The sequence below is a fragment of the Lissotriton vulgaris genome, chromosome 1_1 (assembly GCF_964263255.1).
Source record: "Lissotriton vulgaris chromosome 1_1, aLisVul1.2, whole genome shotgun sequence".
NCBI classification, from domain to species: Eukaryota; Metazoa; Chordata; class Amphibia; order Caudata; family Salamandridae; genus Lissotriton; species Lissotriton vulgaris.
The window spans coordinates 1110528246-1110540857 of NC_141685.1; the positions used below are offsets into that span (position 1 = coordinate 1110528246).

Consider the following 12612-nt stretch of genomic DNA (forward strand, 5'->3'; position numbering starts at 1 on the left):
ACTACAGGACACGCACTAACGCCTAACGGCTCAAACGTAGATTTACAGCCTTGCTTCGCAAACACAATGGTATACCAAATCGTCTGCGCCAATTGGTTAGTTTGACTGCCAATCATCGCCATTACGTAACATACGTACAGCGCCGGTTGCTCGTCCATGCCGTGCACGCTTGTGGCGCCTACGTACAGCCATTGCGAACATTGCTTTTTTCTATTGGTGTTTTCAAGTGGCACTCAAAAGCAGCAAGCTTCCCGCCCCCTTCCTGCGCACTATTCACTCGCCTGCCAACTACCAACTTCTCTGTCAATCAGAAAGTGTCTGGGCGCTGATTGGTGTGTTTGCCGCGCATCAAAGGTGACCGCACGAGGGGTGGAACCACCCAGTGATTGGCAATACGCACCTCCGTCACACGCAAACCCGCCTCCGCAGCCCGGTGCCGTTCCCAGAGTTCAGCGCGCGCGGAGAGGCCTTGTTCCCGCGTTAGCCGCAGAACCTCGGCTGCCTCCCCCGCCATGTCCGACTACGGCAGTAACTCCGCCTCTTCTCCCGGAGCACCGGGAACTGCTAGTTCTGGACCCTCTCCCGGCGGAGGGGGCGCAGCGGGTCAGGGCAGCGCTCCCGGCATCCGCAAGGACGCGTTCGCCGACGCTGTGCAGAGGGCCCGACAGGTAAGGCCCAAAGAGTAAGGTGCGGGTAGGCTATGAGTAGTGTTGTGGGGATAAGATCGAGGGAGGCGTGAACTGAGGAAGGAACAAACTCCGTAAACGAGGCCTGGAAATGCGGAAGATAATCGCGTGCTGACGGAAGGAGTGAAGCCGCAACGTGCGTTTCCGTGGGTATCTGGAGTTTGGTATAGAGACTGGTTGGAAGCTCTGGGCTACGGGGAATGACGACCATGGACAATAGCTGTGTGAGTGGTGTCATGATGAAGGAACCGACAGGCGCTAGGCCTCGATGAAGATAGACCCGCATGACTGGTTCTGGGAGAACGAGAGGAGCTTTAGTTTAGTACATTATTTTCCCACCAACGGGAAGTACAGTGCTTGCGGTGGCCAGTTACACCCCGCGGGTGGGGGGGCGCTTGGCAAGCACGATACATACAGGCTTAAATGGCTACCGTGCATCAGTCTCCGGTTATCACTTGCTTTTTCAGTACATTTTAAGAGCCTGTCCTATTTCGAAGCGGAAATGTGAGACCTTTCCTTTACCCACGTGGTTTTAGGGGGAGTTCATTCATCTCCACCTGTAGAATCTTTTGTGTTTGTCCGTGAACGCTAGGGATTTTACTTTGGGGTTGGTGACTCTTTGCCTATGGCGGCATCTCGCCTAATTCTAGATTTCTGAGGATGCATTTCCTTGTGGGATGACCCCTTATTTCCGGGGGAGGGGCTGCATCCTTGTATATCTTCAAACGTGGATTTGTATTTTAGCGCTGCTCCTTGAACTTAACACACCCCAACCAGTGCACACCTCAGGTGGCTAGTCGGTATCTTGGCTGTATGTTTTAGGTGTGTCCACATTATGGTAACGTTGTTGAGCTGCCGAGAAACATGTTTGTGGATGTGCTGTACTCTTCGCTTTAGTCCATTCTTGCGGCAACCTGTTTGGTGTCTCCCATCTTGGGCACATTGGTACATTAATCTGCAGTAGGGTGCTATTGAATGTGCAGGTCCAAAACTGGCTCAAAAGCATGTTCCTCCTGTCGACCTGGAGAGCGAAAAAATTAAATATTAGAGTTGGTATTGTGCGAACCTCATTCCAGAGTGTAACGTCTCCACTTGGACTGAGCGGAGCAACACTTATTTGCACTCCAAACGTAGTGGTGCTGTGAAATGTAATAGTGTGCATGCTGGTAACAGTTTTCATCCTATTGTGTTCTTGTTGGCAGGTGGACAATAAGAATCCTGTTCAAATCTAGGAATTTGTGTAGACCAGGCATGGTCTCAAGATTCTACAAGCATAGGATGTTAGTCTCAAGGTTATCACTTTTGAACTTGTCTTGAGAGCATTTTCCTTTTCCCACAGATTGCGGCTAAGATTGGGGGCGATGCAGCACCGCCTCCAGTGAATAACAGCACTCCAGAGTTTGGTTTTGGGGGACAGAAGAGGCAGCTGGAGGATGGAGGTAAGTCTACTGTTCACTTGCCAAGTGCCCCTTCCTGGCTTCCAGTGTGGTGGGTTTTAAAACATTTTGTATTGCATGGGGTTATAGTATTTATTGCATCCAGATCCACTTATCCCATATTCATTAATGAATGCCATTTTTGTAAAGCGAACTAATGCCCAAAGACGTCATGGCGCTAGCCATGTCTTGGGTGCATAGTGGCCCATAGCAGTTAATTAGAAGAAATGTGGGTACTATGCTTAGTGCATTTCCCAGGTAATCCGGCATGTCATTAGAGGTCCTTTGGTCCTGATACTTAAGGTAACTAAAGCAGTGTCTACAAAGAATAAGTTCCGATTTACCCTTGACGTTCATTTCTTTTGCTAGTGAGTAGCCATGCCAGGGCCACTGAGATTGATAATGGATAACTAGATTAAGCACTTGGATTCACTAAATAATGCATAATAAAATGGCAAATTATGCATCATTTATACTGCCTGGCAAACGTTTCGCTTCATCTGTTCCGGTGTAATATCGTAATACAGCAGGCTACAACTAAAGTGACCGGTTAACCGAGCTTTATCTGCGCAGTACCACGATTAAAGTAACTTGATGAATTTGGCCTGGAAACAACAAATCAACAAATGGACTCTGGCAACTGTGATACAACCATATAACTCTACGTAATAAGTCACAATTGCAAATTACTTGGTAGACCTGGTCACCCAATGACTTTTGGTTATTGTAAGCATGGTCTTTAGCTCCCATCTGTTTACAGCTAGAAGTAGGTGCTAGAGAGTCGGTCAAGTGTGTTGCATACCCACTGTGTGGGCATGAGACTAGCACAGTTGGACTGGGGCTAAACTTTCAAGGTTCTGTATCTCTACCAGTCTCAAAATTTCCCCCATATGATTTTAAATGCTTTGCTGCGTCTCAACTTTCCACTGTTCATTTGTAGTTCACAGGTGTGCTGGTTCCATATTTTTTGCAGTGTGACGTGATAACGCATATGTACTTGGTGGACTTGTGGTACAGGCTTTGGTTTCCTCCTACGGTGGCCTTAGTGCAATACTGGGCATGGGTGAAATGTTTTTGTTTTGCAATCTACTTCTACTCTTGATGTGAAAATGTTCATGTGCTTAATCTTAGTTTAAACTTTAACAAATGATCATGTGATGTCTTCAGATGTGTGCTTATTATTATTGTTGCACTTTCATTGCTGTACAGATCTTAAAAACCTGTATTTTGTTAACTGTGGATACTCTAGAAAGTGTACCCACGCTTCTGTCAGTTATTTGCACAGTGAGTAAAATATTTTACCTACCCCTAACGCTTGTCTCTTTCCTGTAGACCAGCCGGAGAGCAAGAAGCCGGCACCTCAGGGCGATTGTAAGTACATTTCGCATGATTGATACTGCTAAATATTAGTGTTAATATACGAAAAGCAAAACGCATAGGTCAGATGAACACGTTAAAAGTTTAGTTCGGACTATGCACCTAATAAATGTAGGTTCATATTGGTAGATTTCGTAAAATACGTTTTTTGTTCAAAGTTGGACTTGCGTAACTGGAGCTGGCAGTCAGTTTGGAAGGCTTTTGGGTTGAATATTTAATGAAAAGGGGTAACTAGTGGGTGGCACCTGGAAAGGATAAAATGAAATTAACGGGTCTGGTATAGAATAGTGGAAGTACTTAAGATGGTGTTAGCGTATTGGGTTTAGTTTTTAGGCTAGGTGTGAGGCTCTTAGGGTTGAGGACAACCTGGTGGGTAGGGGAAGAAACTTTGATTAGGTTTAGGGTACTCGATTGGTGTTGGACATGGTTCATCACTTAAATTTACGCTGCTTTAACCAAATGTCTTTAATAACAGATGTTTCAAAGTCGCTAAGTGCAAAAAATCTCTAGTGTCCTCTTAATTCTTATTTTTTCTCTTCTGTTTTTCCAGCAATGGGATCCCAGCTAGGACAGCAGTCTCATCCGCCCAGGTAGGCCATTAGTCTTATTCCCTGCTGTACCTCCCTCTCCCTCGGTTCATCTTTCTCTGGGGTTCGTCTTCTCGTCTCTGCCAGCCCTGACCTCTCCCTGGGGTTCATCTCCCACCTTTCAGCCGCTGACTCTCCATTTCCATCCGGCAGGTCTAACATGACGGAGGAGTACCGGGTGCCGGACGGCATGGTGGGACTGAGTGAGTATCGGACAGGTGGCAGCCTTTCAGTGGCGGTTTTCTATTCGCCCAAGGCCTGCATTTATTTGTTCATAGAGCTGGACCCCACAGTAGAGCATGCTCGCGACTCTCCAGAGTCTGTGCAGTTGTTGGGCAACTTTGCCACAGGAGCCGCTTTTTTGGTTGTCAACTATATTCTGATTACAGATTTTCTTTTAAGGAAGAAATGGCAGATGTGGCTGCCGATGTGGGTTCTTCTTGGATAGTTGGAAATTGGCAGTTTTGTGCCTGATGGGAAGTGCTGTGATGAATATTTTGTACTCTGACTTTGGATCACTCTTGACAGTCCAGATCTGCATGCAGTTCCATACTTGTTTGGTGCAGCTTCCCCTGTTGGAATGGTGGCTTTTCAGAAGCAGTGGTGGTTTCTTGGTGAATGCTGTAGTGCCTGTTCTGACCTAAGTTTTCCTGGTAGTATTTGGTGAGCAGTTTCATTGTTCAGTTATTTTTTTTTTTTTTTTTTTTTTTTTTTTTAAATCCTTACTGGTTTGCTATAACTCTAAATCTGGATTTTCAAGCTCTGCTGTGGCAGGGCTCTGTGACTTCTGTTGGTAGGAGTTCCTTAGATGGTCTCCCTGTTTTTTTTCCAGTCATAGGCAGAGGAGGTGAACAAATCAACAAAATCCAGCAGGACTCAGGCTGCAAAGTACAGATTTCATCAGGTATGCGGTGTCGCCCAGGGCTGCCCTGTGGCGGCCCTACACTCTTGTTCCAGCTCTTGACAGTAGGGTGGTGACTATGGACCCACCTGTTTCTTTCAGGCAGGTGAGGAGAGCCGTTAACCTGCTCAGGAAGCCCACTTGGTCTGGCTTCAGTAGACAGTCTTACTGCGGTCGATCGGTCACGCCGCATGGGAGATGACCCCCCCCCCCTGTCCCTTCCCTGTAGTTGGACCAGAAACTACACCCAGCGCTACATTATTTGCTATGATGCGAATCTAACTCAAAGACGCGCACAAAGAATTTGGTCAAAGCACATCAGGCTCACACATGGGATTTCTATCTGAAGGGTTGGGAGGGCTATTAACTCCTGGTCTGCATCCCCTTAATACTTCCTTCGATTCATCTTTTCTTTACCTCGAACTCTCTTCTAGACTACCCTGTCTTGTATTTTTTTTTTTTAGTTTACCTGTGGTTTTTCCGCGCATCTAAATCTGTTATGGGCTAGCCTCTTCTAGGAATATAAAATGTGACCTACACTCACTGTAATAACTTCAACGTCAATTGGAACATAATTATCCTTCTGCTCTGAAAGTCCACTTTTGGTGACCGTTGAAGCTCGTTCTGTACCTATAAGCAATTTTAATTTTCATCTGTGCTGAAGCAGTCTGCTTTACCTGGTACCCGTACCTTTTCTCTCCACTGATGCAGACAGCGGGGGCATGCCAGAAAGAGTTGTGTCGCTGACAGGAACTCCGGACTCCGTGCAGTAAGTATTCGCTTGACCCGGTGTTTGTTTCCTTTTTTTATAAATAAGGATTCTTGTGAAACGTTTCATGCCTATTGGGTCTGTATTAAATGTAGAAGGTTGAGGTGCAATCGGAGCCCTGTCTTTTGTCAGATTATTCATATTTGGGTTTCAAGAGCGCTTGGCTCTGCATTCACAAACGTACCTGCGCCATGGTAAGCTCCCTTTTCTGGTATTTGTACAGTGCCTTGCCTGGCCATGGATCCACCGGGCTGACTTTGTTAACGTAAGCTTACATCTGTGTTAGAGTAAACAAGTGAGAGATTCATAGAAATTGATATTCACAGACTAAGAAATTGGTATGAATTTAGAAGGGTGGGGCAGCATCAAGCGGTGGTCTCACCTTCTGATTTATCCTTTCTAACCGTGTCAGTCTGACCAGTACAATGCTTATCAGTTTTATTAGATCTGTTTTTAAAATTATAAACCTTGCTGTACTGATTATTTTGAGAGATGCCTGCAGTATGACACCATTGTTCGAGTTGGAGCCTGGCTGAAGGCACCGGAGCAGCCAACTAACATCTATAGATGGTGCATATTATCATTGAACGATTACAAAGTATGGTGAAATTACGTTATTCACACCCTTCCAGGGTTGTCATCACTGACTGACGCTTGTCTCGCTTTCTCATTTTCCTGAATCCATTGTTTTTTTTTTTTTTTTTTTTTAAATGGCTATTACTGTGGTTTCATTTTTACTCTGTGTTCTAAGTTTCAAGTGGATTGCCTGATAAACAGACTTCATGGGCTTAAGTCTGCCCTTCCCAGTTAGCGAATGTCCTGCATCTAACATGTCGTGTAGGTTATTGGTGGCTGCTGCAGTGAAATAACACTTAAGCTGTCAGACTGAAGAAGTCTGCTAGGATAGACACCTCCTTTTTAGTCCGCAGTAAAGGTCAAGTCATTAGATTTGCTTCCTTTTACTACAGCACCTTTAGCCTGCTCCCATTGTCAGCGTGCTTAGTATTCCTGTCCTGCTCTTCCCTCACCGGAAAACTTTGCAGGCCGCCTTTGGTTGCCTGTCTGCACCTGGGTTGACCTTTTAAGATGTTACAGGTAGGAACTCTGAACCTTAAATATATTTTCCTTATTAACCTATATTACTGTTTCAGTAGTTTGGTACTGCACTATTTACACCCTCTATTTCTGAATATGCAATTGGCAAAGCAACCTGTAGTAAATGTATAGGCATTTATATAGCGCACTACTTACCCATAGGGTCCCAAGGCGCTTCGACCGCTGCGAAACCCTTCCTGGCTTCCGAGAGATGGTCCCTTAATGGGTATCTCCAGGGTGAGACCAGGCATCCCCGGCGGTCTGGTGGGGCCGTTAGTGAAGATGAGGCAAGCTAATGCCCAGAGTTGCCGAGTGTGATCGCTGATCAGAGTGGGCACCGAGGCGAGAGAATTATCGAGTCCGCTGACCCTGGTCCAGAAACCTGCCGCGCCGGGAATCGAACCCTGGTCCCGGGCCGTCCTCTGCTCTCGGGTCTGCCGCCTCTAACCAGTGAGCCACACTAGTGAAGTTTAAAAGTTGTTTGAGGACTGGGGCAAGGCTTCCTGCTTGCAAGAATGAAGGGGTGGAGGGCTTGTGCGCTTGACATTGATACTTCCGAGTGCAACTTCCTTCTGACTAAACCGTGGTGCTGAGCATAGTCTGTAATATATAAATGGTTGTGTATTCGGCTGTTAAGCGCATTTCAGTGGTTCAAATTGGTAAACAGTCTTTCGAGCTTATTAGCGCTAAGTATAGTTTTTAATAACTGAAGGGTGACTGTTGCTATTGCTTGAATCTGGCTCTTAGGGCATGCAAGTGCTGCCGGGCTTTTGCAGCAAGGTCCTAGTTCGGTGATCTTAAGCATGGCGGTATGCACTCAAGTCTGGTGACTGAGTGTCAGTACTTCCCCTGCCCCCTCCTTCCACTACCTAATGGAAGTGGAAGGGAGGGGGGTGCTGATCCCCTAAATATTAATCTGCCAGGCTTTGGTTACCTTAATTTCACTAAATTTGATGTATGTTAAATTGTCGTATCTATAACCAATTTTATTTTCTACGGTGCACATGCAGCAAATGGTTACTTGGAGAGTTACTACTTTCTTTTGGGAATTTTACCGGTACCCCGGCTGCTTGACTGTGCCATAATAACCTTTGAGTGTTGCACACTGCCCATGTAGTCTACCTCTCAAATTTGCCTGCAGAGACAGCTTTTTTACCCTAAAACGCATTGGATGCTCTGGTATAAGGTTCCTTTTCATTTGTTGTGGTTGGAGTACAGCGAATGCAGTTGTAATAAGCTTTGCATTTTACATTTGTGGTGTTGGGTTTGGGAAATCCTACCCGGTGGCTACTTTAGGGTGCTCATGGTGGGAGGGCTGCGTTGCCGGTGTTCAGATTCTTATTGTACATAGCACTTGCTCATTTTGGTTCACAAATGGGAGGGCGGGGTGTTGTCTTTTGTGGCGGTATTGCCTAGGCTACTTTTTAAAATTGATTTGTTAATTTCAGGTCAAAGTTAGTCATTCATGAGCTCATTGCAGTGCATACATTGTCTAAACAGATTTTTTAAAAAGGGAGAAAACCAAAGATACAGAATTAGAGGCATAGATACAACAAATACTTTAAGCAATCGTTCCATATCAAAAAAATAAGGGAGGTTCGCACTGGAGGAGTCCCAGCAGAAATTATTTAAAATACTCAGCTACTCCTAATGTATTATCTTCTGTGCGGCTGGAGGGTTTCTGGTAGTCCTAGTCTAAGATGAAACCGTGCAGGCGTCTGGTGGTGAATTCTGAGTTCAACACTTATTGTCGGTGCAGTGTAAGGTAGAAGTTATTTTCTATTGGGTTAGGACAGATTAAGTACAACACAGTGCAGTGCTGATGTGGCTCTATTGCATACACTACAGGAAGGCAAAGATGATGCTGGATGAAATTGTGTCCCGGGGTCGCGGCGGCCCACCTGGTCAGTTCCATGATAACTCCAATGGTCAGAATGGCGCAGTGGAGGAAATTATGATTCCTGCAGGCAAAGCTGGACTCATCATCGGCAAGGGGGGAGAGACCATCAAGCAGCTTCAGGTAAGAGGTCCTGGTTTCTCGAATGTAGAGGTCGAAGTGTGCAGCTCTTAAGTACTGCAGCTTCTCACTTTATGGACATTTCCTTTCTTTTGTAGGAACGAGCTGGAGTAAAAATGATTTTAATTCAAGACGGTTCCCAGGGTCAGAATGTTGATAAACCCCTTCGAATTGTTGGCGATCCCTATAAAGTACAGGTACAGTACCAAATTGTGAGGTCTAGGCAAGCTGTAAAAGTGTCTACCAAGTTTATCATGCTAATGGTCCTCATTTTATATTTGTTCCCCTATCCCAGCAAGCCTGTGAGATGGTAATGGAAATGCTGCGGGAGCGTGACCAAGGTGGCTTCGGTGACCGAAATGAGTACGGTTCAAGGGGAGGAGGAGGAGGAGGAGGCGGCGGTGGAGGTGGTGGAGGAATAGATGTAAGTTTGGCCCTCCAGTTTTTTTTTCTTTAGTCTATTTTAAAACCAGCATTTGCAATGCAATCAGTCTCGCATTAGTGAAAGTTAGAGCTAATGGCGTTGCTAGTTAATACTTTTTTTTTTTAGTTTTTTGTTTGCAATAGTGATCATTTGACCCATCTAAAGAGATGGGAAGGGAAGGGGATGGAGAGCAAACCGTGGTAAGCAGGGGTGGTACGGGTATAGCTTTACAAGCAAGAGGTAAGCCTGAATTTGTGCACATGTGATGTGCCCCTCCAGAACTGAAATTGCACCACTGCACAAGACAATAGGAAGAACACGCATGGTTGAGCACTTACCTGAATATTGTATGCATACTGTGTTAGCAACTTTGTAATAAACTTATAAATATTATGCCTCTGTAATCGCCCCGCTGTCCTTTTGGAATGTCTACACACTAAGAGTGGAGTAGAAGGGATGTGCTAACGATCAAACCGGCAGGGAGTGCAGTTTTAGCAGGTGAAGGGAAAGCAGAGGCAGCTGTTCGATGCACAGGGCATCTGGATGCTCCTTTTCTGCAACAGTAATGGAGTCTGCTGGTCCCAGCGCACCGGAGTAGTTTATAATATGATAAACTGTCTCAAAATCAACCACCTGGTCTCTTTATAATTGTCTGCATTTATATCGTAGCAACATTTTTATTATAATATGCTGTACGGGGGGGGGGGCAAACTATTAGTAATCAGGGGGCATAAAAGTAAATTAGGCGTAGGCGGCCACATGCTGTCTGAACATGCAGGCTGCAAGGGGTGATGCTGTGCAGGTAACACTGCACAGTTCACTCTTGCCCAATACGTGGTGTGCAAAGCAAAATAGCAGCAAGAGCCTTTAAGGCGGGGAGCAGAAAAGAAGGTGGGAGTGGAACTCACAAATGTGGGAGGGGGGAGAGACTGTTGCGGTGCACTGCGAGGCAGCTGGGATCTGGGGGCGGACGCAGTTGGAAACCAGCACTGAAAGAGTGGAAGCTGGAAAATGCATTTTCATGAGCAAAAGGGGAAAGCTAAATGGAATCTAAAATGACAGGTAAAAATAGCGAGGCAGAAGAGTGAAATAAATAACTGACCTATTTGCATTAGAAAAGGTGCTCTAGAAGCAGGCTGTTTTTACGACGATCTCGGAAAAACACCTGAGACATGTTTGTGCACTGTTGCCAATCCAGCCTGTGATTGGTGGTGTCAGAGGAGCACACTGAATACCCCATATAAGACTGAAGGAGCATGGGCTGACTCTTTAGCCAGGCTGTATAAGAGGTTTTTATGAATAGGGATGTCGGCCCCTTATATTGCGAATTGGGAGGCAATGCCGCTGTGCACTGATTTCAGAAGTCCTTTGTGTGCCGTTCCTTTTCTGGCAGTGAAAGCTGGGTTGCCAAGCGGTCTTCTTGCAGCACTAATGGACTGGTTCTCACATTGCCGCCATCGCTGTTACACCGCTTTAAACCTCGCAATGTCCCATCACGAACACTGGGTAAACAAAACAACCGCTCAGTGCCATTATCCCCTGCAAAAGTGAGCACCAAAAATCCCTTGGAAGCAAATGAGCATGCATTCACACTTTTTTTTATATGCTGCATGCATAAAACAAAGTTCTAGTATGGATATAAGTACTGTGAATCGCAATATAACTTGCTTTGTGATGGTGGTTTTATATACAGGGGTGTGGAATTTCTGTAGCCCGATGCCCGGGACGTATAGTTTGGGGTCAAGGAGCTTTAGTGTTTATTTTGTCCTTGGGACAAGCAGGCCCAACTCCTGCAGCACCAACCAGGTTACACATGGATCTGGGAAAGGACACTGTCTGCAGTTAAGGGAATAGTTGGGCCGATATGTCAATGTTCGAACTTCTATTTGAGGTTCATTAATACAAAGTCTTTATTCAGGTGAGCGCTCGAAGATGTAAGTTCAGACTACAATACTGAAAGTGGTTTCAATATAAAAATGTGTAAACAGGTTTGAAAGCTTAACAGTAGGCTATGTATAATGCCTCCAGAATGCTTTTTGATTAGATTCAAATAAATGCCAAAGCTTGAAAACAAGATTGATAATTTGATTTCAAAATAAGTCATAAAAAATGCAACTAGGAAGTAAACATTTTGCTAAGCTACTGTGAAATTTTAGGTACCATTTCTTTGACATATTATTTAACAAAATGTGATGCATGCTAGTGTTTCCCAAAAATATTCATAATGGAAAATCAGTAATTGTTTGCAACGAAATTATAGGGAATATGAAAATGCAGTCATTGGCAAAGTCAATAGGCATGACTTAAACTTTCAGCATTTTGTATGCAATACTTGGCTTGTTTTGACGTGGGTTTTTATGAAACTTGTGGGAGCTGCGGGCCTCTCATCAAACATTGGAAAAAGCAAAAATAATTTTGATCTCCAAAACCGAACATTGCACTCCTAGAAAAATATTTGAGCTGCATTTTAGCACTGCCCAATTGTGTAGACTTCCTCATACGAAAATCTGTTGCCCGGTAACCAGTTAACTTTCCCACCAACCACTTTTCCCACAAACCTGAAAGTTTTACCTCTGCGCTTGTCAGGAGTAAATTTATATCCTTTAATATGGGATAATAGAGACTAGCTGATGAATCCATAAATCGTGCAAGTTAGTAAGTTTGCACAGATATTAAAGAGCATACCAACTATGAGGAACTATTGCTTACTACTACCTCCAGCATGTTGATCTGTGGAAAGGTGCCAAAACAAGGGAACTGCTAGTATTCAAACCCTAGAATGGTACGAGTGCTGGCATAATCAGAGAGGCTATTATCAATGCTCTTATGTAATGAGATTTTTAATTTGGCGCACTACATGGCACCAAATGGCCATGTGGATTTTGTCCAGGGCAAGTAGTTTTATGAAGCAACCTTTACTGTGGACAAGTTTAATATTGTATTAAATTTCACACCGCATATATTATAAAAGTATGTTGACTACTTTCAGGTACATTTTTTTAAACCAGTTTCCCTATAAACGGCTGCTGAAAGTCGTGCAGCATCAAAGCGGCCACCATGATTTAAGATTAAGCACTGCAGCGGTGAGGCAGACGCCGCACTGTTAAGCAAAAAGGAACAAGCAGGCTTGTGCATAAAATAAAGTGCACCTAGAACTGGAGTTGATTTGAAAACCCATTTTCAGCTTCCTTGTCATGAAAGCGCCAAGGGGGGGTGAGCGTAGGGAGGAGGCAGCTGCAGCCCAGGAAAGGGAGCCGAGAGCTGCTGTTCAGAATTTGGAAAAAAACAAGCTGCGAGGGGCAGTAGATTAAGTGAAGTGG

The 12612-nt window shown here is 44.9% G+C and overlaps 1 protein-coding gene across 8 annotated transcripts in view; it reads left to right on the top strand.

The window, feature by feature from the left end:
* Positions 1 to 411: 411 nt before the first annotated feature.
* Positions 412 to 12612, top strand: part of KHSRP (KH-type splicing regulatory protein) — a 46316-nt gene continuing 34115 nt past the window's right edge. For 3 of the 8 annotated variants that reach the window (XM_086963610.1, XM_086963606.1, XM_086963608.1), the window contains exons 1-10: positions 413 to 668; positions 2026 to 2125; positions 3455 to 3493; positions 4050 to 4089; positions 4240 to 4289; positions 4919 to 4989; positions 5692 to 5756; positions 8700 to 8871; positions 8967 to 9065; positions 9164 to 9292. In XM_086963610.1, coding sequence (XP_086819736.1) covers positions 513 to 668; positions 2026 to 2125; positions 3455 to 3493; positions 4050 to 4089; positions 4240 to 4289; positions 4919 to 4989; positions 5692 to 5756; positions 8700 to 8871; positions 8967 to 9065; positions 9164 to 9292 — 921 coding nt within the window. In that variant the 5' untranslated portion in view covers positions 413 to 512. Of the gene's footprint in view, positions 669 to 2025; positions 2126 to 3454; positions 3494 to 4049; positions 4090 to 4239; positions 4290 to 4918; positions 4991 to 5691; positions 5757 to 8699; positions 8872 to 8966; positions 9066 to 9163; positions 9293 to 12612 lie in introns of all 8 variants that reach the window. The other 5 variants (XM_086963615.1, XM_086963619.1, XM_086963607.1 and 2 more) reach the window with 3 other exon arrangements.